Source organism: Macaca thibetana, chromosome 1 (genome assembly GCF_024542745.1).
Source record: "Macaca thibetana thibetana isolate TM-01 chromosome 1, ASM2454274v1, whole genome shotgun sequence".
Classification (NCBI taxonomy): Eukaryota; Metazoa; Chordata; class Mammalia; order Primates; family Cercopithecidae; genus Macaca; species Macaca thibetana.
The window spans coordinates 17,166,402-17,193,451 of NC_065578.1; the positions used below are offsets into that span (position 1 = coordinate 17,166,402).

General features: G+C 52.3%; 2 protein-coding genes across 2 annotated transcripts in view; both read left to right on the plus strand.

Moving 5' to 3' along the window:
• Positions 1-27,050, plus strand: part of SDHB (succinate dehydrogenase complex iron sulfur subunit B) — a 689,037-nt gene that overhangs the window by 583,045 nt on the left and 78,942 nt on the right. The gene's annotated exons all lie outside the window — the stretch shown is intronic.
• Positions 1-27,050, plus strand: part of PADI2 (peptidyl arginine deiminase 2) — a 579,517-nt gene that overhangs the window by 521,784 nt on the left and 30,683 nt on the right. Inside the window, exons 2-4 of the mRNA XM_050791164.1 lie at positions 5,751-5,924; positions 19,707-19,890; positions 21,640-21,712. Of these exons, the coding sequence (XP_050647121.1) occupies positions 5,833-5,924; positions 19,707-19,890; positions 21,640-21,712 (349 nt within the window). The 5' untranslated portion in view covers positions 5,751-5,832. The remainder of the gene's footprint in view (positions 1-5,750; positions 5,925-19,706; positions 19,891-21,639; positions 21,713-27,050) is intronic.

Consider the following 27,050-nt stretch of genomic DNA (forward strand, 5'->3'; position numbering starts at 1 on the left):
GAGTACGGGGTGCACCACCATGCCTGGCTAATTTTTAATTTTTTTTGTAGAGGTGGGGTCTTGCTATGTTGTCCAGGCTCATCTCAAACTCCTGAATGTAAGTGATCCTCCCTCCTCAGCCTCCCAAAGTGTTGGGATTACAGGCGTGAGCCACCACATCCAGCTAATAATACATTTGCATTTAATGAAATACATTCACCATATTATCATTCCAACATGGAGTCAATTATTTTTAAAATTACCTTCTTTTTCTCTTTCTAACTCCTTGAAACCTGTGTGTATTTTACACCAGGGGTCCCCAACCCCCGGGCTATGGACCATTACTGGTCTGTGGCCTGTTAGGAACCGGGCACACAGCAGGAGGTGAGCGGTGGGCTAGCAAGGAGAGCTTTGTCTTTAGATTCTCATAGGAGCACAAACTCTATTGCGAACTGCACATGCGAGGGATCTAGGTTGCATGCTCCTGATGAGAATCTAATGCCTCATGACCTGTCACTGTCTCCCATCATCCCCACATGGGACCGTCTAGTTGCAGGAAAACAAGCTCAGGACTCCCAGTGATTCTATATTACGGTGAATTGTAGAATTGCTTCATTATGTATTACAATGTAATAATAATAGAAATAAAGTGCACGAGAAATGTAATGAGCTTGAATCATCCGGAAACCATCCCCACCCCCATCCATGGAAAACCTGTCTTCCACAAAACAGGTCCCTGGTGCCAAAAAGGTTGGGGACCAATGTTTTACACCTACAGCACGTGTCAGTTAGGATTAGCCACATGAACCTCGTGTGGCAGTGGCTACATGTTGGAAAAAATGGGTCTAGGACCTCCCGGGCTTACTCTGGCCACCTGGCAGCCCTTCAGACAACTGGTTTATTACATCTTCTCCAGAATTCACCTTTCTAGCTTTGCTTCACTGACTAATGATAGAATCCTGGTCTGGACAAGTCATCTTACCCTTGGATGTGTAAAATAAGGGTAGTAAAAATACTTACTTCTGGGATTGTAGCAAGAATTCAATGGGATAACACACACAAAGTGCTTAGCACAGGTGCCAGGCAGGAAATAAATGCTCCATAAATGACGACCTAATGAATGAAAGCCTTAGCCCACCTTTCAGCGTGGTGATGGTTAATTTTCTGTGTAGAGTTGGCCAGGCTATGGCACCCCATCATCTAGTCAAACACCAGTCTGAATCAGTTGCTGTGAAGATATTTCTCAGATGTGATAAACGTTTAAATCAGTAGACTTTGAGTAAAGTAGATTGCACTCCAACATGTTGGTGGGCCTCATCCAATCAGTTGAAGGCCTTAAGAGCAAAGACTGAGGTTTCCCAAAGAAGAGGCAATTCAGCCTCCAGAATGCAACATAGAAACCGTGTTGTTTCCAACCTGTAGATTCAGTCTCAAGACCGTGACATCAATTCTTCCCCCATTTCTGACTGGCCAACTCTACAAAATTTCAGGCTTGCCAGCCCCCGCAATCATGTGAGCCAATTTCTTAAAATAAATCTCTCTCTCTCTCTCTCTCTCTCTCTCTCTCTCTCTCTCTGCATATATAAATGTACCCCCGGGTGGGGTACAGCCACAGCAGCATGCAGAACGGACACGACTTCCTCATTCTGAACTCACACAGTATTAGAACAATGGAGCACTCCAGCCCTTCCCTCCCTCTGAGCTCGATGTCTCTCGGGACCAAGAGCTGAGGCAGAGGTTGAATCAATGCCCCCATCCCAGAGACTCTTCTCAAGGGAGTGAAACCAAAGGGTGGGCTTTGCCAGGGGAAAGGGAGTGTGAGGGGGCCAGGCAGGGCCAGGGTTATGGGGATCTGCTCTTGAGGGTACGCCTGCAGGTCCCCATGGTACAGAGTCAGGGGTTGGGGCGGTCCCTGGCCACAGAGGGATTGCTTTGGGGATCCATGGCCCAGACCCCGACCCCCTCCTTTCTCTGGTCTCCTGCCAGAATTCTTGTCAAATTTAGCTGCCCACAGCAGCCACAGTGATTTTCCTAAAGTACACATCGTGCCGTTGACACCTTCCAAAGTCCTTCCCAGGCTTCCCCCATGACCCCATAAAGAGAAAGCCCAAAAGCCTTTTCCACGACTTACAATGTTCTGTGTGACCTGGCCACAGCCAGCCCAGCCTCTCACGTTGTAGAAGCTTTGAAGTGTGTTATAAAACAGCATGTAGTCAGAAGCCCAGGTTTACAAAAACTTAAAATAACTATATGCGCATAGGAAATAACTACCATCTATTGGAACTTGGGTCTGTGCCAGGCCACGATGCGCAGTACTTTACTGGGTATCATCTTGTTATTCCTTGTTCCTTATAACAATTCCTAGCATCTCCTTTATAGAAGAAGAAACAGAGAGGCCCCCAGCTAGTGAGGGACAGAGCCAGACTTGACCCCAGGTCCACCAAGGCCAAAGTCCACGCTCTTCACTGCCAGCCTGGTTGGTGCCTCTGTGCAAATGGAAGATAATAATAGCTCCCACCTCATAGGGCTGTCGTGAGGATTAAATAGGTTGAGATGTGTGTGTGAATGGGCTCAGAACAGCTCCTGGCATGGCACAAGGGCTCAGGAAGTGTGTTCACCCACAGCAGCCTGTGGGCAGCCCAGCCAGATCATACTCAGACAGATTCAGACTGATCTGTGCTACCAGGGTCATGGGTGATCATGGTTTTTGGTTTTTTTGTTTTTTTGTTTTTTTAACTTTTCCACAATGACCAGGTAATACTTGTGCATTTCTTTCTTTTTAAATTATTGTATGTATAGTGCTCTCGGTGAGCTGTTAGTTTCCTCAAAGCAGGCCTGTTGAAGTTTGAGTGGCTTCCCAGGTTCCCCCAAGGCCTGGCACAGAGACCCCACACCCAGTAAAGGAACCTAACAAAAAACAGCTCAGCAGAGCCCCTCCTAGCCCAGGCACTCTGCCCACAGGCTTGGCAGGGGCGGGTGTTGGAGGGGTGGGTGCAGGTCAGTGCCAGGAACCGGCCTGAGCTAAGTCCCCAAAAGACACCGTGAGATGCTTTGTGGCTCTTCCGGACCCCAGGGGAGAGCGGGGAGCAGCCGTGATGCCTGCGACCTCCGGCCCTGAATCCACCAACAGCTGTGACCACTTCAGCTATTTTAAACCTCTGGGCACCAGGAAACTCCTGTCTCATCCACCAGGCTCTGGGCCCAACATCATGACCTGAGCCCAGGCAGGAGCCCTGAGTGTGAGTGGCCAGGTCTGAGTTGAGTTTTTAAAGGGAAGGGGCTTCATTTCTAGAGCCTTGTGCCAGGCTCCGTGCTAGTATTTTCTGCGCCTTGTTATCTCATTTAATACCGTCCTTACACCGTGCTGAGGAATCAGTTATTTCACAGAGGCAGAAAATGGGGTTCCGAATGGCAAGGTACATGTCTCGAGGCTGCACAAAAGCGAGCTGGGCCTAGAACTGCGACTTCCTCATCTGCAAAGCATGGACAACATTCTGCCCCTGCCCCTCACTCGGCCTTGCCCCTGCCTCCACCCCAGTGGCTCTGCAAGTTCCTCCCTCTGCCACTCTTAGGAGCTCTGCAACCCAGAGTCGATTCCCCCACCTGCTCACAGCTCACTTCCTTCATCTGTAAAGTGGCGGAGTTACTGGGAGGGTTCAGTGATCTAACTCTAACACATGAAAAGCGCCGCTTGGAACAGTTCCTGACCCACAGAAAGAACACAGTAAGCACCCGCTCTTACTCCTGCTCTCCTGGGTATTGCGGTCCGATGTTATCACTACCTTGCGCAATGTCCTGTTATTAGCCTCCCGGGGTCTCCGTCAGTGGGGGCACAGTGTCCTCCCCCACTCTGGCCCCAATCTCCCCGTGAGTGAAATGAAAGAACCCCAGGAATGTAAGAACCCTAGTGGGTGTCCATTATCTGCTGCACAGCAAGGGCTCCAAAGTCACTCGTGGCAGAGGGGTGCCCAGACACGAGCTCACCTCTGGGGGCACCTCAAAGTCTCTCCAAGCCACACAAGTTTTGTCCCAGTTTGGCAGGTGGCCCCCAAGAGACTCCTCCTGATTGGAGGATGTGCTCAGCCGGTGCCTGGAGCTCATCAGAAGTTACTGGCTTCAGCCGGGCGCTGTGGCTCACACCTGTAATCCCAGCACTTTGGGAGGCCGAGGTGGGTGGATCACCTGAGGTCAGGAATTTGAAACCAGCCTGGCCAACACGGAGAAACCCCGTCTCTACTAAAAATACAAAATTAGCCGGGTGTGGTGGTGCATGCCTGTAATCCCAGCTACTTGGGAGGCTGAGGCAGGAGAATCAATTAAACCTGGGAGGCAGAGGTTGCAATGAGCTGATATGGCACCATTGTCCTCCAGCCTGGGCAACAAGAGCAAAATTATGTCTCAAAAAAAAAAAAAAAGTTACTGGCCCGTCCCTGGGTCTGTGTGCTGTGCCTTTGGGGGACAAATGACCTCCTGGCTAAAATTCAGGCCTTCCCTCTTCCCCACTCACATTCCTGCCAAATTCCTGCCACTCAGAAGCAGCTGGGCTCTTCACCATCTCCTAATTTGGGCCGCCTCAGGGAGAAGGTTGGAGTCCAAGGGCTGGGTGTGTCTGCACTGGGCACTTGTGGGCCTCACCCCTCTTGTCTGGGGGCACCCCTTCCTGGAGCTCCATCTTCCATCAGCCCTAACTCCTTCCCAAACATGCATCCCCTCTGCCCCACTCCTTCCCTCCCACAGCCTCTGCCCACCCACCCTCAGTTTCTGTCCTCAGCTACCAAAGACCACTTCCTCATGCAGGCCTGATGTATGTGTCTGAACAGCGCTCTGATTGGGTCGGAGGGGAAGGGCTGGAACGCGGGTGGGGCTGGCTGAGGCCTGCACTGATTGTCATTCTACATCTCTGCCTCTATGGGACACACGATGACCTCTGTGTGGCACCCCCCTTCCCTTGGTGGCCCAGGCCAGAACTGGGGCCCTAATTGCTACCCCTCCCCTTTCCCTCAACCCACACATCCTGTCAGTCACCAGGTGTCACCAAAATCCCAGTCCATAAGCAGTGGCCGGATCAATCCCCACCTCTCCAGCTCTAGCCACAGCCAGGGGCTTCCTTGCCCATCCCCAGCCCAGCCTCCTGTCCAGGAGCAGCCGGCAGCCCGAAAGACCCATTTCACGAGCACACCCGACCGCGGCTTGCTGAGGCAGCCACTCCAAGCTCCCACTCCCACCCTCTAATGCCTTGGATTGGCGTCCTGGTCCCTGTCAGCTGCCGGGTTCCCCATCCCCACCGCTTCCCATTTTTCCTATGGTGAGGTCCATCTGACTGTTGGCGGGCGTGGGTATCGGGCTGTACCCAGATTTACACAGGCGGCTCCCTCTCCTCGCCTTCAGTTTGCAAACGCCTCCTTTAAGAAGGCTCGGGGGATCCTCTTCTCTGGGAAGGCTTCCTGGCCCCCAGGCTGAGTTAGGGCACCCTCTTTGTGCTCCCACATTTGCATTTCCTGCCCCACTGGGCCAGGGCGTCCGGAGGGGAACCAGGGCCCCGCGTCCTGGCGCCCAACACCTGGGCGCCCACCGAAAGTTTGTTGAATGAAGGAATGAACAAACAAGCACAAAAGTGGTCCCTGATGACTCCACCACGACCGCAGCGGGGCGGGACGAGTTAGGGGCGGGACCACGCTTGACCGACAGGCCCGCAGCCCACTGCGAGAGGACTGGGGCGGGCCGCCCCGCCCACCGGCCACTGGATAAGGTTGCAAGCCCAGCCGTGGGGCGCAGGCTGCTGGAGAAGGCGCACCTGCTGCAGGTACTACCGGCCGCCCCGGGCCAGCGAGCGCGGGCACTGCGGCGCGGAGGATGCTGCGCGAGCGGACCGTGCGGCTGCAGTACGGGAGCCGCGTGGAGGCGGTGTACGTGCTGGGCACCTACCTCTGGACCGATGTCTACAGGTGAGCCGGCCCACCGTGGTGCCCGGGCGGAGATCTCGCGCCCAGAAATCCTGAGACGCGCTCATACTCGGGGACATGGACTGCCTTTGTCCAGCCCGAGTTGTCCCTAATCCAGAGGCCCCCGCGCCCAGAAATCCTAAGAACCTCATCCAGAAACCTGACAACCCCTGAACCTTGTGTCCACCTTCCTGAAACCCTGAGACTCTCCTAGACCCCCTAACACGGCCTCAGCCCCACCTCCCTCACGACCCCTTTCGCAGACCCTCCCTTTCACCCGTGACCCTCCGTCTGGCCCTCTCCAGTTCTTCTCCCGGGGGACCTCACACCCCTTCAGCTTCCCCGCCGTCCTCTCCCCTTTCACTTCCCCTCCGCACATCACTTCCCCTCGGACCCACCTCATCCCAGCCCCTCTCCTGCTTCCCACTCCCAGTTCAGCGGAGCTCCCGCGGAGACTTGCCCGGGACTGGGGCAGGACCCGAAGGGAGCTGCCCTGAGGCTGAATCTGGCCCTGGAGGTTACTCAGGCTCCGATTTCGCCCAGTGGGGGCTGCTGGAGGTTGCTTGTCCCCAGGCACTGGCCCTGAGCTCCGTGTCCCCAGATGCCTTCCCCTGAGTTCATTCTGAGACCGCAGAGGGACCATATTCCACCCAGCTGACAACAGGGACTTAGGGTGTATAGTGGGGTACTTTGTTGGAAAAGGATCCTGATTCCGAATTCTGCTCCCTCCCCTTCTCTCTGTCCAAGAACTTGGTTGAGTGTGGGATGTCTGAGACAGCTGAAGATAGGGCAGGGCCCTACCACTCCCCCCAAATCCCAGTAAGCGGCCAAGTCCAATGATCTGTCTCCCTGAGTACATGGGACAGGGCCTTGGAAAGGTGTGGCTGGTGTGAATGAAGGGCTGGGGTTATGCTGGGGTTTGATCCGCCCCCCTCTATTCCAAGTATTTAAAACGCTCCCATTGCTAGGGTTGGAGGGGTCAGTGCTGGTGGCAGGGGGCATGCAGGACTCTGAGGTGGGGCCCTGTGCTGACACCAGATGGGTCCCCTATCCTCTCTCTGCCTCAAGCTGAACTCACACAGCGGCACCATCATGGTTTGTAGCTCCCCAATCATCCTGACACTTGGAGCACCCTTCCTCTCCCAGACCCCCCGAAGCCATCATGTGTCTCCCCACACAGCCCTGACAGCCCTCCCACCTGCCCAACCAGTCTCCTGCCACCTCTGCAGAGGCACTGGCCACGCTGATACCTCCAAGCCCCGGGATCAGGGACCCGCCCCACGCCTCTGCCCCTGGCCTCAACCTCTGCCTCCCCCTGGGCCTGGGCTTCAGTTGTCCCCCATGTAAACCTCAGAGGCGGACTGGGTGGTCTCTGAGGACAAGAACACAGCAGTGGAGGGTGGTAGGGGCACCGGTGGGCTGGAAGAGCTCCCCTGCCTTCCCCACCCCCAGCCCTGAGCTGGCGCCGCTAGGGAGTGGGCACGGAGCCAGAGTGCTCAGGTCTCTAAGCCTCAGCTGTCACCATACCCACCTGTTTATTTGCTGGAGCATGGTTGGTGCAGCATGAAAGACTGGCATGATCCTCCCAGTCGGGGGTGGGGAGCAAAGGAGGGTTCCTGCTCAGGCCCCCTGCCATCGCTCTATCCTGGCAAAGAGAGGCCCAGCTGGGGTAGGGGCAGGCAGTGGGGCAGATGTGGACTCAGCCTCCCTCTAGCACGGGGCAGCAGTGTGACGATTCCCCTTGTCCTGTCTCAATGACCACAAAGACCCTCACCCCACCAGCACTTAAGATTCTCTGCCACCATAGAGAGGGGCAGTGCGCTGTAGACCACTACTGTCCAGAAAAGTCCAGGGTGAACCACAATAAAACCACAATTCCATTTTAAATCCTCTAGTAGTCCACATCTTTTTAAAAGTTAAAACAACAGGCATAATTTTAATAATATATTTTATTTAACCCAATATTTTAAAATATTATCATTTCAACATGCAATCGATATAAAAATTATCCAGGAAATGGTTTACCTTCTTTTTTTCATGCTAAGTCTTTGTAATCCAGTGCACATTTTACACTTCAGCACATCTCAGCGTAGACTGAGTGCATCTCAGGTGCTTACTGGCCACCGTGCTGGCGGCCACCGTCCTGGACAGCACAGGTCTAGTGCAGAGTTTCTCAATCTCAGCACTATTGCATTTTGGGCTTGATATTTCTTTATTGTAGCGGGATGTTTAGTGGCATCCCTGAACTCTGTCCCCTAGATGCCAGTAGCAACCCCCAAACTGTGACAACCAAAAATGTCTCCAGACAGTGCCAGCAGTCCCCTGGCAGGGGGGCAAAGTCACAGCCAGTTGAGGACTCACTGGTCCAGTGGAAGGAAGCCTCTTCCAGGACTGAGGAGCTTGAGTTGCTATTGCTATTGTGACTCGAATTACTTGTAGTAATGAGAGCAACTGTCAGTATTGATGGAGGAGGTATTAGTGGGCACTTAGGAACTGAACCCACCACCTCCTTTCTTCCTCACCATAGACCCTGGAGGGTTCATTGATCATCCCATTTTACAGATGAGGAAGGTAAGGTGCAGAGAGACGGAGCCATTTGTCCAGTGTCACACAGGACTCGGGTCCAGGTCTGTTTGACTCAGGACTGATGCTCTTATCTCCTGCTCTGTCCTATGTGACCCTAAAACCAGCAGGTTGAACTGGACGGCCCTCTCAACCTGTGTCTCTTCCACCCTGGCCATGAGCCCACTGTCCCCAGAGACTTCACCAACTCCCATTTGACCTTCCACTCTTCCTGGAGTCCTTTGCTGCCCAGACACAGGTCCTGGCTCAAGACCCCAAGTGATGTCCCCAGAGCCTCCAAGTAGACCCCAAGGAACAAGGCCCGGGGCTGCTGGGTCCAGTTAATTAGGGAGTGGCGTCCTGACCCTCACTCCTGAGCCACAAAGGTGAGCGAACCGGCCTCAGCACCCACTCCCCTTCCCAGGGGCTCTGGGCTCCCTTTCCTGTGATGCTGGCACAGCCTGTTCCCCTCCAGACACACAGCAGGGGCCTCCCCGGCCCCATTCCTCAATAGACTTTGTGGTCCTGGCAGGCACTGCCCTACCAGCTTCCATCCATGGGCTGTGCGACCTTGAGTAAATCACTTCACTTCTCTGAGCCTCCACTGACCCAAATGAGGGTCGATCAGAGAACAGGAGGAGGGATTTTGTGTTCAATAGAAGTTGTACACTCAGGGTCACAGTGATGAACAATCGACCTCTTTGCTGCCCCATGAGGGGTCATCCAGGTCACCAAGGGCAGGGGTGCTCTGGGCCACCCATGCTCTCCCAGCAAAACTGGCCCCTCTGGGGATGGATGCCTTGACCTAGCCTCATTCTGACTGCTAGTCTCCAGCAAGCAATGAGCAGATACACAGAAAGAAGGAAGTAGGGTGTTTCTTAGAAATTGTACTTTGTGATTGTTGTTAAAGATACTCACAAGTGCCAGGAGGGCAGCCCAGCAGAGCAAGCAGGGGCCTGGGCTCTGCACCCCACAGTTTACCAGCTGTGCCATCCTGGACAAACATTCCTTCCTTCAGTTTCCCCAGCTGCGAAAAGGGGGCAATAATCGTACCTAACTCATGAAGTTATTGCAAGGTTTAAATATCTGAATTATTAAATGCCCGTGAGATGAGCATGCAAAGTGCTGAGAAGGCTGCCAGGCACAAAATAAGTGTTCAATAAATGTAAACTAATAATATTAAGAAACAATGAGAAGTTGTGCAAAGAAAAAAATGTGATGAGACAGAGTAAAGAGTATCTTTACTCTGCTCTTCCCAAATGTACTCATCTTAGTCTTGGCACAGGTACACCTGGCCCACACAATCTCCTCCGGTGGCCCCTTTAGCCGAAAGCCATGTCTTCAAGGGGGCTAGCCTGGGTCCCCATCTGATTCGGGCTTGACGTTGGAGAGAGGGCACAGAGGGAGTCCCTAGGTTGGTTCCATCCTGGCCACCCACCTCTTGTGAGCCCTGGAGGCATGGACACCCCCGGAGTCTGGAAGGATTAGAGAGAGGGCAGCCTCGGAGTAAAGTAGGTAGCAGGGTGGTCACCCTCTGCCCACAAGCTGGGCCTTGGGAATGGCTTCATCTGTCCCTCCCTCAGCTTATGCCTCTGTCAGTGAGAGTTCCCAAGAAGGCAGGGCTCTTCTTTTCCTCCCTGGTGGACAGGGGCCAGGATCCGGATCCTGAGGTCTGCAGGAGCTTCAGGACACTGGAATGATGGGACACATTGTCCCTTTGCTGTGCAGAGCAGTCTCCTGGTTCCAGCTGCGTCTGTGAGGTGGAGGTGGGAGGAATCCCTTCCCTGGGATTCCCCAAGGCAGAGGCTGACCAGCCATTGTCCCAGCAGAAGATAGAAAGAAGATAAATGTCAGCTAGTAATATCAAGTAAATAATAATGATTTGCCCATAACTCGCTGGCAGAAGATAGGAAGAAGGTATCAGGCAGGCGCTCCGAGACACTTTGGCACAGACTCACTCCCAGACTTTCTGTCTCTTGGTTGGTGTGAGGGCTACAGATGTATTTGTTTTTTTGTTTTGTTTTGTTTTGTTTTGTTTTTGAGACGGAGTCTCGTTCTGTCGCCCAGGCTGGAGTGCAGTGGCCGGATCTCAGCTCACTGCAAGCTCCGCCTCCCGGGTTCACGCCCTTCTCCTGCCTCAGCCTCCGAGTAGCTGGACTACAGGCGCCCGCCACCACGCCCGGCTAATTTTTTTGTATTTTTAGTAGAGACGAGGTTTCACCATGTTAGCGAGGATGGTCTTGATATCCTGACCTTGTGATCCACCCACCTCCACCTCCCAAAGTGCTGGGATTACAGGGTATTTGCTTTTTTAAAAAGTGTCATTAAGACAAAGGCCAGGAGGGTCTGAGATCCAGTTTGCCGTGATGGGGGCCTGAGGTGCTATGGGCTCCCCTCCCCATAGTGTGCCAGGCCCCACCTCACTGATCTCCTCTCCTGGCAATTCCTCAGCACACACTCCATTCCGGCCACTCTAGTTTTGTAGATGCTGTTAGCCTTTGGCTGCGCCAAGCTCGTTCCCACCTCAGGGCCTTTGCAGTTGCTGTTCCCTCTGCCTGGAACACCATCCACCAGATCCCCACAAGCCTGACTTTCATTAGCCAAGTCTCAGCTCCAATGTCACCTCCTCCAGGCAGCTTTCTTTGACTACCCCATATGGTGCCCTACCCTGAGTCCCGAGAACTTCTGTCTCATTACATTTTTTTCTTTGCACAACGTCTCATTGTTTCTTAATATTGCTAGTTTACATTTATTGAACACTTATTTTGCGCCCAGCAGCCTTCTCAGCACTTTGCATGCTCATCTCACGGGCATTTAATAATTTACGTATTTAAACCTTGCAATAACTTTATGAGTTAGGTACGATTATTGCCCCCTTTTCGCAGCTGGGGAAACTGAAGGAAGGAATGTTTGTCCAGGATGGCACAGCTGGTAAACTGTGGGGTGCAGAGCCCAGGCCCCTGCTTGCTCTGCTGGGCTGCCCTCCTGGCACTCGTGTTTCAGGCATAACTCCTCCTTGTTTGTGATCCTCCCTGGAGTCAATGAAGGGCTCCCTGGATGGATGGATGGATGGATGGATGGATGAATGAATGAATGAATGAATGAATGAAGGTGGCCTGTGATGCCTGTGGACTGGCCTGTCATGGGGCTGAGCTCCCTACCCCCAGCCTCAAGGGACAGGCACTGTTGGATGGGCCTGTGGAAGGTCAGGGGCACGTGGCCAAGCTTGGCCCGAGCAGCACTTGTTCCTGAGAGAATGACGGTGGGAGGAATTCAGGCCGGGTCAGGTGGCCCATAAATTAGAACAGCACCCAGAGCCCTCAACCCCAAATGGGAGGCCTTGCCAGGAGCTGCTCCAGGGCTCTGGTTTCAGACTAGTTCCCTGGGGTTGGGAGTGTTCTAAGGAGGACCAGGCCCACGGTCCCTGCATAGCTGGGGTCCCTGAGACCTTCCCTCGTTGCCTGCAGGGCCCTGAATTGGGATGGGAGCACAGTGGCAGGGGCTCACCCCAGTGCCCACCCCTAGCTGGCCAGACACACCTGCTACACTTTGGAGGAGGCAGTTTTTGAAGGCAGCTCTCTCCTGCCCAGCCACGCCAGACCTTGCACCCAGGGGCTTTGATGGGCCCAGGCCTGCTTCTCTGTCATTTACCCAAGAACCCAGGACAGGAAGCCAGTCTTTGGTGTCCTTTCTCTGAGTCTCAGACTCCCACCTGTGAAATAAGTAAGGGGCTCTCATTTGGTCCTCTTCAGAGCCAGGCCTGACCCTCCCCTCTGCCCCACACCAGACACACCTACCTGGCGGACCTTAGGGAAGACTCCAGACTTTGAATTCTCTTCCAGGGAGGGGGCAGCCAGGCCCAGGTCTCAGAGAGCTTGAGTTCTCCTCACACTCAGCCATGACTGTCCCTGAGACTTGAAGTGGGTGCTTGCCCTCTACGGGCCTCAGTGTGCTCATCTGTAAAATGGGCCTCATGGGGTTATCAAAAGAATGGACTGAGGTCATGTAGGCCATGGGCTTGGTACAATCCCTGAGACATAATGAATACTCAGTTCCCTGGTGGTCTAGTGGTTAGAAAATTAATAATAATTGTAAATACTCAGTAAGTTGTTACGTATTAGTATTGAGTTTCTTTTGAAAACAAATAATAATGAGACCTGATCCCTGTCCTCAAAGAGTTCATAGCACTTACGGGAAAAAAATGTTGAACCACATTTATTAAGTGTTGTTTGAGACACCAATAAATGGAAGGAGAGATATATTCTGGCTGATGAGATCAGGGATGACTTCCTGGAAGAGGTGGCAACTGAGCTGGGTCTTGAAGGATGGACTGGGGTTCAGAGTGAGACCAAGAACATGCTACTCAGGGCCAGAGATAACTGGCAGGAAAGTTGGGGCACACAGAAGGGGCACAGTTTCAGTGGCCAGGAGTATAAGGCTAGAGGGTTGATGAGCTCTAACCGGGCTTTGAATGCATCGTTCAGGCATTGGACTTTGTTCTGTGAGTAGCAGGGAGTCATTGAAGGTTTCTGAGGAGAGGAGCAGCTATAGATCAGATTGTTTCTTCCCTAATGAGAGGCCCAGGACAGCTGGATGCACCAGGTGGTGAGGGAAGCTGGCTGAAGGCAGACGTCATGGTTTGCCTCCACTGATCCCTGTTCAAGGCAGCTGCTCACCCGCAGGGCTGTAGCCATCACCAAGCCGAGCACCAGGTGTGAGGTCTGGACTGAGGTCATTCTCCCCCCGGTCCTTGCCTGCCTCTTGCTCACCATGGGGTTGCATGCCAGGCTGGCACCCACAACTCCCCCCCCCAGACTTCTCTAAAGCCCCAATAGCAGGATGTCACACCCAGGCTGCCAGGAGCTGGGGTCACTCTGGGGATGAGCCCCGGCTGGTGTTAATGAGGCCCAGGCCAGGCGGGCAAGCTAAGAGAGCCAGATGCCAGTGAGGAGCAGGCACTTCATGCCCTCAAGTCTGGGGCTGGTGAGCCACCCCAGCCCTGCAAGGCCAAGCCAGTGACCCTCCCCACTGACTGAGCCAAGACCAGAGAGGACCCATGGCTCCTAGAGACCACGAGGCAATTGTGGGGCTGGGCAGATGTCCTTTGTTTGACACCAAGTGACCATTTCTATTTCCACCGCCACTGTCTGGTCCCAAGACACCATCATTGCTCACGTGGGCAGCTGTAGCCATCCCCTCCCCCACTTCCTCTGTTGCTCTCCTGAAATCCATCCCCCATCCTGCATTCTGGGTGACCCTGCACCCTGGATGATCTATCTACAGCGCAAAATTGATCATGCCACCCCTGCTTAGAAACCTTCAGTGACTTCCCTCTACAATCAGAGGAAGGCCAGCTCCTCACTGTTATCTAAAACCCCTGCTCCCACCACTCTCCCTCCCCCTTGCTCACAAGGTCCAGACACACTCCCCTCTTTCCAGCTTCTCAAACATGCAGGACTAACCTCCACCTCGGGCCATCAAGCAAGCTGTCCTGTTGCTTGGAAATCTGTGCTCCTCTTCCTCTCCTCCCTTGTCCAACTCAGTGGTTTTCAAACTGTGGTCCCTGGACCAGCAGCATCAACATCACCTGGGAGCTTGTTAGAAATGCAGTTTCTCAGGTCCCACTCCATAGCTGATAGATCAGAGATTCAGGGGCTGGGCCCATTCACCTGTATTTTAGCAGGCCCTGTAGGTAGTGGGAATGCACACTTAAAATTAAGAATCTCTGGTTTAATTCTTTTTTTTTTTTTTTACAGTCAACACTGCAATGGTGTAACTAATTCCCACCTGTCCTTTAGAGTATAAAGTTTGGACCTTAGTTCAAATGCCACTTTCTCAGGGAATCCCTCTTTGAACCCCAGACTGGGGGCTCATGGCACCCTCTCCCTCTCCTTTATAGCAATTATCACAGCTGTAATCGTGTAATCCATTGAAAGTCTGTCTTTTCTGGACAGGCACGGTGGCTCACACCTGTAATCCCAGCACTTTAGGAGGCTGAGGCGGGCAGATCACTTGAAGTCAGGAGCTCCAAACCAGCCTGGACAACATGGTGAAACCCCGTCTCTACTAAAAAATACAAAAATTAGCCAGGCATCGTGGTGGCATGCGCCTGTAATCCCAGCTACTCAGGAGGCTGAAGCAGGAGAATCACTTGAACCTGGGAGGCGGAGATCGCAGTGAGCCGAGATTGTGCCACTGCACTCCAGCCTGGGCAACAGAGCGAGACTCCGTCTCAAACAAAAAAAAAGGGTCTGTCTTTTCCATGGGCCCAGGGAAGGTGTTCACTTTTTCACCAATCTACCCCCCAACGCCTAGAACTGTGCCTGGCACATTGTAAGTGTTCAGTGAATGAATGACCATATAAGTAAGTCCTTCCTCCTCCAGCCCTCCTTCAGCAAACATTTACACTTAAGGTGTGCCCATACTAGGCCAGGTGCTGAAACAAACAAACGAATAAAAAAACAAGAAGATACAATCCCTACCTTCAAGGAGTGAACTGCCTAAAGGGCCAGTAACTGTGGGGGCAAATGGATTGAGTTAGGTCTTCAAGGAGAGATGGACATTTGCCGGGCAGAGAAGTCAGGGGAAAGTCTTGCTGGTAAAAGGAACAACATATGTCAAAATGCACAGTGAGATGGAACAATGCAGGGAGTTGAAGTGGTGGAAGGAACCACAGAAAATGAAACCAGAGAATCAAGCTGAGTTCCAATGGCCAAATGCCCCTAGTTCAACATGAGGATGAAGAGTTTGGATATTCTTGTATGGGCAGGCACTGAGGAGCCAGTGAATATCTTCAAGAAAGCAAATGACCTGATTTCTGTTTTTTTTTTTTTTTTTTTTTTTAATCACTTGGGTAATACAGTTTGCAAAGCCAAGAAGGGCAGGTGCATTCATTAATGTATTGCCAAAGACTACATTGAGTGTAACCATGTCCTGGGTTCTGGGATTCCTTGGTAGGCAGAAGAGACCTGGCCACAGGGATTGGCAGCCTGTCCCTCCATCCATGCTCTCCTTAGCCTCTCTCTAATAAGCAAGAAGGTCATAACCACCCCCAAGCCCCCTCCCTTTCCCTCAGTACTGTCCTGGGCCCCTCCCTGCAGCCTCCAGGGACAATCCTGGTGCCTGAAGCCCCTGGCTCTCGGGTTTCTGCTTTCTGCGATAGGGATTCTAAAGGGTTCTTCCTGGGCAGGAAGGCAGCCAACGGGATCTGCAGGGGCACAATGGGCCCCTTTGTTGCTTTGCCCAGAGCCACTCCAAGAATAGCTGTTTGCTCAGCTCAGAACAGGGCTGGTGCTGGGGCATAGGAGGGTGTGGGGCCCTGGAGCTTCGATGTGGGCTGGGCGTTAACACTCTGGAGCCTCTGAGGCCTCCTTTGGTTTCTCACTGGTCCAGAGGAATGAAGGTGGGCAGGAAGCATCACTTACAGTAACTGAGTCAGGGTCCTAAGAGATCATCTTGTAAAACATTTTTTCCTAAATAGAATTGTGTGCAGAAGCTCAATATATAAAACCAGATGAAATAATGGTGGCTCTGGGTCAGGTGTGGTGGCTCACTCCTGTAGTCGCAGCACTTTGGGAGGCCAAGGCAAATGGATCATTTGAGGTCAGAAGTTCAAGACCAGACAGGCCAACATAGTGAAACCCCATCTCTACTAAAAATACAAAAATTAGCCAGGCGTGGTGGTGCATGCCTATAGTCCCAACTACTTGGGAGGCTGAGGCAGGAGAATCACTTGAACCTAGGAGGTGGAGGTTGCAGTGAGCCGAGATAGCACCGCTGCACTCCAGCCTGAGTGACAAAGCAAGACTCTGTCTCAATTTAAGAAAATAAATAAATAAATAAATAAATAGTAGTAGTAGTGGCTCTGGTTAAGGCAGGGAGGAGGTGAGTGGCAGGAATCCAGCAGAGATATCCCAAGCTTTCTTTTTTTTTCTCTTTTTTTCAGACAGAGTCTCACTCTGTCACCCAGGCTGGAGTGCAGTGGCACAATCTCAACTCACTGCAACCTTCACCTCCCAGGTTCAAGTGATTCTCCTGCCTCAGCCTCCCGAGTAGCTGGGACTACAGGCACACGCCACTATGCTCGGCTAATTTTTGTACTTTTTTTAGTAAAGATAGGGTTTTGCCATGTTGACCAGGCTGGTCTTGAACTCCTGACCTCAAGTGATCCACCCACCTCAGCCTCCAAAGTGCTGGGGTTGCAGGTGTGAGCCACTGCGCCCAGCCATCCCCAGCTTTCTAGAGCCTTCTTCCTCACCCCTTTGCCCAGGACCTCTTCTCTGCACTCTGGACTCAGCTGCCTCTGCTCTGGTTCCATCCTCTCACCTAACACTCGATGAAACTGAGAGAGAGAAAGTCCCTGGCCCAAGGCCACCCAGCACATTGATGAGCAAAGCTGAGACTTGCAGGAGAGGAATGCTTCCCAGACCTGTGGCCACAGTTTCCCAGACTCTCATGGCTTTGGCCAAAATCATCTTCAACCTGTCGCACTATTAATACTTTTCTTTAACCCAACTCACATTTTTCTTAATAACTTTATTTTAAACAGAGATTTTGTAGCATTACCATAAATAGCAAGACTTTATCAGTCACCATAAAAAGATACTGTGTTTGATAAACACATAAGTCTTCTAGATTGTTCCTCCCTGTGCCACCTAAAGCATCCAGGGTGTGTATTCACACCTCTCCTTGGGAGCGGCTCACCTTCCATCCCACTCACCTCTGCCCCTTCCCTTGGGTGTGTATGATGGGCCAAGCCCTGTGCTAGACTCTGAAGAACGAGGATGGGAGAGGCCGGACCATACCCTCAGGGGACTTAGAACCCAAAGGAGGGCAGGTACCACGTGGCAACACCACTCAGCAAAACGTGGCCCCAGCCCTAGGAGGAGTGAGAGGACTATGGGCAGGAGGGCGGCAGTCCTCCTGAGGCATAAGGACTAACAGATGAACACTCAGAATGTGCAGACCCCCTCAAGTCAGGGGCAAAGCTGGACTCAAACCCAGGTCCTCTGCACGTGCACCCTTAGTCCAGGGCTTTTGTCCAGACTCTGCACCCCTCTTAATGATGGATGTGGCCAGGCGCGGTGGCTCACGTCTGTAATCCCAACTCTTTGGGAGGCTGAGGCAGGTGGATCACCTGAGGTCAGGTGTTCAAGACCAGCCTGGCCAACATGGTGAAACCCCAACTCTACTAAAAATACAAAAATTAACCAGGTGTGGTGGCGGGCACCTGTAATTCCAGCTACTCTGGAGGCTGAGGCAGGAGAATCGCTTGAACCAAGGCAATGGAGGTTGCAATAAGCTGAGATCATGCCACTGCACTCCAGCCTGGGTGACACAGAGAGACTCCTCCTTAAAAATATAAAAAATAAAAAAAAAAAGATGGATGCAGAGAGGGGATAGCAGCAGGCCATGACCAAGAAGTGTCCAGTCTCACATCATCCCAGGACAGGCTGTGGAGTTTGGAAGGGGGCAGGACAAGAACCAGAGTGACCTTGGGGTGTCTTCATTGAGCTCCTCTCCCAGCACTGGCCACAGGCTGCCGAGTCCTTCCCCATGCTCCTACCAGAGCACAAGACCAGTAGTCTTTGCCCGTAGCCCCTGAAGTCTGTGGCCCAGGTCAGAGAGACGCTGCCCGGCAGCCTCTACAGATTCACGCTCGCGGCTTTGGCCGGCCCAGGGCTCTGAACAGTGGTCCACAGTGCTGATTGTCTGGACTAGTGGTTCTCAAGGTGTGGTACTGGGATCGGCAGCATCAACAGTTCCTGGAAGTAAGTTAGAAATGCAGATTCTCGGGATCCACGCCAGACCTCCTGAATCGGATGCTCTGAGATGGGGCCCCACAGTCTGTGTTGTGACCAGACCTCCAGGTGCCGCCGCCCCAGCCACTGCTGCTGCGCTTTGACAGCCACTGGCCTATACCTGTCATTCAACCCTGGCCACTGTTTCCGTCTTCAGCTGCCCCAGCACCCTCAGCCTCCGCCATGCCGGCCAGCCTCTCCAGAGATGGGATCCACAGATCTGCAGCCTTCAAAGAAAAACGCCCTATAGATTTAAACAGCACCCCTCATGATTCTGATGCCTGCTGCAGTTGAGAACTCCTGGAGCCCAAAAGCGCCAGGCCCCCAAAATAGCAGCTGTGCCTTTGAGACAGGCTTACACCTATGTGTTAGTCACAAATCCCACGAGAATCCCACCTAAGTCCCTCTGAGCCCTCTTGGGCCTTCAGACCAGTGGCTGGATTTAGCAAAGCCGCCAGCCCTGAGCACCTTCCTCCCTTAGTCCCCTGTCCTTCCTGTCACCTCTCCTTAAGCCAACAACACACCATGGACAGGGTGGCTTAAAAACAAATTCATCTTCTCACAGTTCTGGAGGCTGGAAGTCCGAGATCAGGGTGGCGGCATGGGCCGGTTCTGGTGACGGCTTTCTTCCTGGCCTGCAAATGGCCACCTTGTCACTGTGTCCTCACATGATCTTTCGTCAGTCCATGGAGAGAGATCTCTATCTACCTATCCCTCCCTCTCTTGCTGCTCCTCCTCCTCCTTTCTCATCTTTCTTCTCCTATTTGATTAGAAGCCTGCCCTTGGCCAGGGTGGCTCACGCCTGTAAACCCAGCACTTTGGGAGGCTGAGGTGAGTGGATCACCTGAGGTCAGGAGTTCGAGACCAGCCTGGCCAACATGGCGAAACCCCGTCTGAACTAAAAATACAAAAATTATCTGGGTGTGGTGGTGCACGCCTGTAATCCCAGCTACTCGGAAGGCTGAGGCAGGAGAATCACTTGAACCCGGGAGGCAGAGGTTGTGGTGAGCCGAGATCATGCCATTGCACTCCAATCTGGGAAACAAGAGTAAAACTCTGTCTTACAAAAAAAAAAAAAGAAGAAGAAAGAACGAGACACGGTCTTGCTCTGTTGCTCAGGCTGGAGTGCAGTGGCACAGTCATAGCTTGCTGCAGCCTCAACCTCCCAGACTTAAGCAATTCTCCCACCTCAGTCTCCTGAGTAGTTGGGACCGCAGGCGTGTACCAGCATGCCCACCTAATTTTTTAATTTCTGTAAAGACAAGATCTCACTATGTTGCCCAGGCTGGTCTCAAACTCCTGGGCTCAAGTGATTCTCCGGCTTTGACCTCCCAAAGTGCTGGAAGCAGGAGTCTCCTCTTGAAGCTCCCCCATCTCACCTGCCCCAGGGCTCCCCCTAACCCTCTCTCATCTCTCCCCACAGCGCGGCCCCAGCTGGGGCCCAAACCTTCAGCCTGAAGCACTCGGAACGCGTGCGGGTAGAGGTGGTGCGCAATGGGGAGGCCGAGGAGGTGGCCGCCAATGGCAAGCAACGCTGGCTTCTCTCGCCCAGCACCACCCTGCGGGTCACCATGAGCCAGGCGAGCACCGAGGCCAGCAGTGACAAGGTACCACGGCGGGAAGTCCAGCCTCCGCGGGCCCGGGGCCATGCCGGGATAGAGGCAGGCTGGACCAGCCCTGTCCCATAGAAACCGCATGTGAGCCATGTGTCATTTTCAGTTCTGCAGTAACCACATTGAAAAGGCAAAAAGAAACAGGTCACATTAATTGTCTTAATAGATATTACTTAATCCCATCTATCAAAATATTATCATTTTGACATGCCATCTATATAAAAAATATTAACAAAATTGTTGTTTTTTGTTTGTTTGTTTGTTTGAGACAGTCTCACTCTGTCGCCCAGGCTAGAGTGCAGTGACATGATCTTGGCTCACTGCAAGCTCCGCCTCCCAGGTTCACACCATTCTCCTGCCTCAGCCTCCCGAGTAGCTGGGCCTACAGGTGCCTGCCAACATGCCCAGCTAATTTTTTTTTTTTTTTTGTATTTTTAGTAGAGACGGGGTTTCACTGTGTTAGCCAGGATGGTGTCAATCTCCTGACCTTGTGATCCACCCGCCTTGGACTCCCAAAGTGCTGGGATTACAGGCGTGAGCCACTGCGCTTGCCTGTTTGTTTGTTTTTAAGAGACAGGATCTCACTCTGATGCCCAGGCTGGAGTGTAGTGGTGCGATCATAGCTCACTGCAACCTCAAGCTACTGGGCTCAAGCAGTCCTTCCGCCCCAGCCTCCCAAGTAGCTGGGACTCCAGGCACCTGCCATCATACCCGGCTAATTTTTTTTTTTTTTTCTTTTTTGGTGGAAACAGGTTCTTACTATATTGCCCAGGCTGGTAGTTTGTATTCTAGGAGGCTGGGACTCCAGGCACCTGCCATGATACCCAGCTAATTTTTTTTTTTTTTTTCTGTAGAGACAGGGGTCTTACTATATTGCCCAGGCTGGTCATTTATATTCTAGGAAGCTGGGACTCCATGCACCTGCCATCGTGCCCAGCTAATTTTTTTTTTTTTTTTTTTTTTTTTTTTTTTTTTTTTGGAGAGACAGGTCTTACTGTATTGCCCAGGCTGGTAGTTCATATTCCTTTTCCATACCAAATTTAAAATTAGTGTGAGTTTTACAGCTTATAACACATCTCCATTCAGAACAGCCGCATTCCCAGTACTTGGTAGTCATGTGGATGTTGTGAGGTTAGACCATGGAATGATGGTTTCATAAAGGATGAAAAGTATAGACAGCTGAGTGATAGAAAGTTTAGGGGCTCAGAACCACAGAATCGTTGGAGCTTACAGTCACAAGTGTCCTTGGTCTCTCTGTAAAATGGGGTGCTGAACGCCTATGGGTGATTTGTCCAAGGGGTGAGGCTGAGACCAGAACTGTCTCCTTGCTGGGTTCTGTAATTATGAACTTTACCATGTGCCCCATCACAGTGATGGCACTGAACATGGTCCAGAGAAAATAGCATCAGCCCTGTTCCCTCAGTGAGCACTAGGCATGCAACATGGCAGATATGGGCCCCCTCCCCCCACCAGGCAGCAGAATGCACACAGTGGCACAGGAAGGCAGACGGCACCCTGACTGCACTCTCAGCCAGCAGGAGGGAAGTCCACAGTCTAGTTCAGTTAGCTGAGGGAAGCTGCCCGCCAACCCAGGAGTGCTTCCTGGAGGAGAGGGTTCTAATGCTTGGAGAGGATTGGCTTGACAGGCTGTGAGGGACAGCAGTTGCTTCAGGTTTTCCTGCTTGTGATCTGTGATCTCTGCTCTCTTTTCTCTCTATCCCAATGTGCCTCCTCCCCATCAAGGTCACCGTCAACTACTACGACGAGGAAGGCAGCATTCCCATTGACCAGGCGGGGCTGTTCCTCACGGCCATTGGTGAGTTAGCGTGGCTGCTGTCTCGGTGCCTTCATCTCCCAGGGCCTGGCACTGTTGTCCTTCTCTGGGGCACTTAGGCTGTTCTCAGTGCGGCTGACCTGGTACTTGGAGCTTCTTCTGAATGGCACAGTCCTGGGGAGGGATGTCACATGTCCCCTGCCCCGGCCCCTCCGTACTGGGGTGGGGACTTATCTGCAGGAAGAGGCACTCCCTGATTCATTAGTAATTCCCCCCAGTGTCAAGGTCCCCTTCCCAGGCTCTGTGGACCCTAAAAGAGAGAAAGGAAAGTGTGTCCCCCCCGCCCCCACTTCTCCCCTGCAGCCTAGAGAAGAGCGTCCCTCTCATGGCAAGCAGAATGGCCACAGTCTATAAAACTAGCAGCTGTTCTTGACAATCCCAGCTGCCCCCTGGTTCTCCCCAGATTCAGCCCTGAGGGTGCATAGTCTTTTATCTGATCCACAGGATGGTGAGGCCCAGAGAGGTTAGGGAATTCATTCAACATCACACAGCAACTGGGTGGCAAGTTGAGTCCAGAACCCAGGATTATCCCTGTCTCAGGTTCTGTCCATGGCATCACACTGTCCTGCGCTGGGTGCCAGGCCTGCACGCCAGGGAGGCAGAGCCTAGCCTGGCTCTACAGGACACTGGGCTGTGATCATCTGAACTTTCCATTACCCCACCCCCTGAAATTGAGGCATTACTTTTATGGTATTTTATTTCATTTTTTAATCATAGAATGTTAAAGCCAGGAGGACATTTCAGAGAGTCATTTTGTTCATCCAGCCTTGGTTTAACATTGACAGAGTTGCCACATGGTAGAGGAAGGGAACTACCAGTTATTGAGAGTCAACTGCATGCTGAGTGCTTTAAAAATAATGATGCGGCCTCCTTATTGCAGACCTACTCTGTGTCTAGAGCTGTGCTGGGCACTTTGATGAGGAGCAGGAGGGGGAGGATGGTAAGCACTTGATATTAATTGAGCACCTGTGGTGTGCCAGGCTCCAGTACTCAATGTTTTACCATCACGATTTCAATCTCTTCTCCCAACTGTTTCAAGGATAGACATTATTATCATCCCTATTTTATAGATGAGAAAATCAAGGCTCAGAAAAGGTAAAACAAAGAAATACTTGCCTGCAGCCACATCTCCGGAAAATGGTTGGTGAGATGCCAAGTCATTCCAGTTATCTCACATTCTCAGGGTGGGTCTCAGAACCTCCCCAAAATACAACCAGCTCCCAAGCCAGCCCCTCCCTCTCTAGCCCTCTGCTCTCAGCTGCTGAAATAGGCTTAGCAGCATGGCCCTTCTCATTCTTGGCTAATTCCCAAATGGGCTTGGTTGCTGGTCCCTCTGTCCCTCTTTCTGCACCAAGGAGGTGCCCAGCCCTGGGGTAGGGAACCTCGGGATGACCTTGGTGAGGGCGGCAGATGATAACCAAAGACTCCTGGGTTGTGCTGAGCCCTGGCACGTGTGTGAACCTTGCATGCACACAGCACACAGGCAGTCTCAGATGACAGTGCCTGAGGAAACCTAATCCCACTGAGACAGGGACACCTGAGGACGGGGGCAGGAAGGACAGGGGCCTGACACCTGTCAAACGAGGGTGATCCCAGAAGACTGACTGCACCATTAACAAGACTTCCACCAAAGCAAGACAGCCTTAGGATAGATGGAAAAATAAGGGTCTATAAGGAGGCAGGACTGGACTTTTCCTGCTCACTAGAAGATGACAAAGCTGTGCTTAGAGGAAGCCCACGCAGAGTTGGCAGCATGGCTGAGTCCCAAAAGATGCCACATGTGCCCAGGACAAGTGACCGAGTTCATCCGTCCGAGGTCTCTTAATAATTATTTAACTGCCACAAGTTCCAGATATTTAGATTCCATGGGCCAATCAAATGTCCCCTCCCCCCACCCCCCAAAAATGAGAAGACTAACAGTTTTGATGCTTGGCAAAAAAGAAAAAAAAATACGTTAATAAAACAATTTGAGGCCAGGCATAGTGGCTCACGCCTGTAAATCCCAACACTTTGGGAGGCCAAGGTGGGCAGATTATGAGGTCAGGAGTTTGAGACCAGCCTGGCCAACATGGCGAAACCACATCTCTACTAAAAATACAAAAATTAGCCGGGCATGGTACACATGCCTGTAGTCCCAGCTACTCAGGAGGCTGAGGCAGAAGAATTGCTTGAACCCGAGAGGTGGAGGTTGCAGTGAGCCAAGATGGTGCCACTGCACTCCAGCCTGGGCGACAGAGTGAGATTCTGTCTCAAAAAAAAAAAAAAAATTTGCTATCAACTATCACCATCATTTTAACTCCTAAATAATAGGCAAGGCATAATCTCAGAATAAAAGACAGTCATGGCCGGGCGTGGTGGCTCACGCCTGTAATCCCAGCACTTTGGGAGGCCGAGGCGAGCAGATCACCTGAGGTCAGGAGTTCAAGATCAGCCTGGCCAACATGGTGAAACCCTGTCTCTACTAAAAATACAAAAACTAGCCAGGCGTGGTGGTGGACGCCTGTAATCCCAGCTACTCAGGAGGCTGAGACCGGAGAATTGCTTGAACCCAGGAGACAGGGGTTGCAGCGAGCCGACACAGTGCCACTGCACTCCAGCCTCGGCGACAGAGTGAGACTCTGTCTCAAAAACAAAACAAAACAAAACAAAACAAAACAAACAAACAAACAAAAAACAGAATAAAAGACAGTCATTCAATTACAAAAAGAAAACTTTATGAGAAACTAACCCCATTGAACTACTGTTTCCTGTTCCAACAGAGACCCTGGTGAAAATCTGGTTTCCCTTGAGAACCACTGTTATGTCTGTCCCTTCTAGGTCTTCTCTTTCGTCGAGCATCTGCCCCAGGAGCCCTTGAGCCCCTCATCCTGAGTAATCAGTCACTCAGGGACAGTGCCTCAGAGGCAAGGATACCGCCAATATCTCGAGATTCTGGGACTGTCCCCCAGGCACAAAAATATATCTGAATCTCTCCCACCCTGGTCCTATCCTGAGTCCACATTGAGCGGAAAGAGCCTTGGCTTCAGAGTAGACAGAAGTAAGCCTAAGATCTTTCTCTGCCCACCTCCAACCACCTTCTGACCTTGGACAAGTCACATCATCCCCCTGAGCCTTGGCTTCCTCATCTACAAAATGTGCTTCACAGAGCAGTCTTGCATGGCGTTTGCAAGGATTCAGTGGGATGCTGTGTGCTAAGGGCCCGGCACACAGTGGGTGCTCAGTCAATGCTCTGCCTGCTTTTCTCCGTTGCTTTTGGGGTAGCCACATTTTCTCTCTGCCTGGGTGAAGTTAAAGAAACGTATGGTCTGTCTACCTTCCTCCTGGGATTTGGGAACAAATTCATGATTCCTTTGGCCAAATCAGGCTCTGGGTCTTGGTCCCAATCCTGCCAAGGACTTGCTGTGTGACCTTAACAAGTAGCCACTCCCACTAGGACTCACTTTTTGCAAACTATAAAATGAGGGGTTTGAGCTAATTAATCCCTAAGGACCTTCAAGACTCTGGGTAGGGTTGATTTGCAAAGATTTCCTTTTTTTGGGAGGGATGGGGGAGAGGGAGAGGTGAGGTGTGGGGAGGGAGGAAGAATCCCACCCTATTTGAGGTCCTGGCAGTGGAAGGAGTACCCACACGCAGGCCTCAAAAAATTTTAACATCAGCCTGAGGGGCTTGATCCTATGCCTTCTCGCCAGAGCCTGGGATACTTGCCCTGGTTGGCTGTGGGGGAGGGAGTCCTTCCTTTCCACAACACCACGGGCTGCTTAGTAAGGCAAGAAGGCCAGGCACCCTGCCACTCTCTGGCGACCCTCCAAAATGCCGGTGCCTCTCGGTCACAGCTGAGGCCTCAGTGTCTTCATTCTCAGGGCAGACTGCCTTGAACCCAATCCTAGTGACATTTCCCGTCAATCTGCCCCACACCCAGGGGCCACCTGACGCCTTGGGGCTATTCTGGGGAGCTGAGGTGGGGTCCAGAGCCTCTGGGAAATGTTGTCTGGAGCCCAGAGGCCCTGAAGCAGAGGTCCTCTCCCTCCTCCCCCTCGGGAAGGCAGAGCCATCCCAAGAGGCAATGCTCTGGGCATGTTCTCTGCCCCTCCCCGCAGCATCCCCCTGGAATCTAGTTAAATCAGACACTGGGGGAGGCCTTACAGGGGTGAAGTCCTAGGGGCATGACTACGGGGTGGGAGGTCTCTGAGGGTGAAGGGGCCAGAAGGTCATTTCAGTGGATTACGGGGACAGGTCATGGGTCATGAGAGAGGAGTTATGAAGCCCTGTGAGAGGTTGGGAGGACGATAAGGGAGCCACGCTGTGAAATGCCCACATTTCATAACAGGAAGGTAACAAAACCTGTCTGAATTCAATAAATCAAGAAATCACAATAAGCATGAGTAATTAGTATTAGGGAGGTTGCCTCAGGCAGCCAAGGAGAAGGGCTGGACAAGGAACTGCTGTCTTTCTTTAGAAAGTGTGTTACTGTTTTATTTGATTTTGTTTGCAGTATGTCCAAATATTACATGAATAAAATGTTTACATTTAAGAATTCATAATGAATTAAGCAGTCTAGAGTGCACCATAATCTCTCTCCTAGCCCATGGCCCCACTGCTGTAATGAACCCACCACAAGGAGTCCCAATGTAATGTCACCTTGCAGCCTAGAGACGAAGGCCACAGGGCTGCCAAGGTGGGGACGTGGGCACTTCCTCTGGGAATGACCTTCAAGGGAGCAAGTCTTGGGTCTTTGACTTTGGGCTGGGCTTTTGGAAATGGCTTGTGGGGAGGTCAGCCTGTGTTCCTTGCAGGGAACAGCAGAGAGAAGGCATCTGGAGCCTGAGGCCCTGCTGAGAGCCTGGCTCTGCTCTGGGAACTTCGGTGGTCACTTCCCTGCTGGGGGCCTGGGTTTCCTCATCTGTATCATTAGGGGGTGGGGGTGATCACGCCTCCCCGGGGTGGCCGAGAGAGCACGCCATGGAAAACGCTGTGCACCTGCAGAGCAGGATGCCCACAAGGGAGAGATCGTTACCTTGAAACGGACAGAGTGGCTCCCTAAAGAGGCTGGACCTGCAGCTCCTTCCCAGGGAGGAGTTTCAGGAAGCTGAGTTCCCTGAAAGGCAGCATTCAGTGGGCGTGACCGGCTGGAAAGTTCACAAAGGTGCAGGAGCCAAAACCAATATTATTCCTGCCCCTGCACCCCAGCCTCTTTACCAGCCCCTGGTGGTACCACCTTCCCTTCTTTCCCCTGGGGTCCTTATCCTGCACCGGCCTCCCAGATTACCAGCCCGATTTGCTGACAAGTGGCTTCTCTGAACCTGGGTTTGCTGCCCTGTGA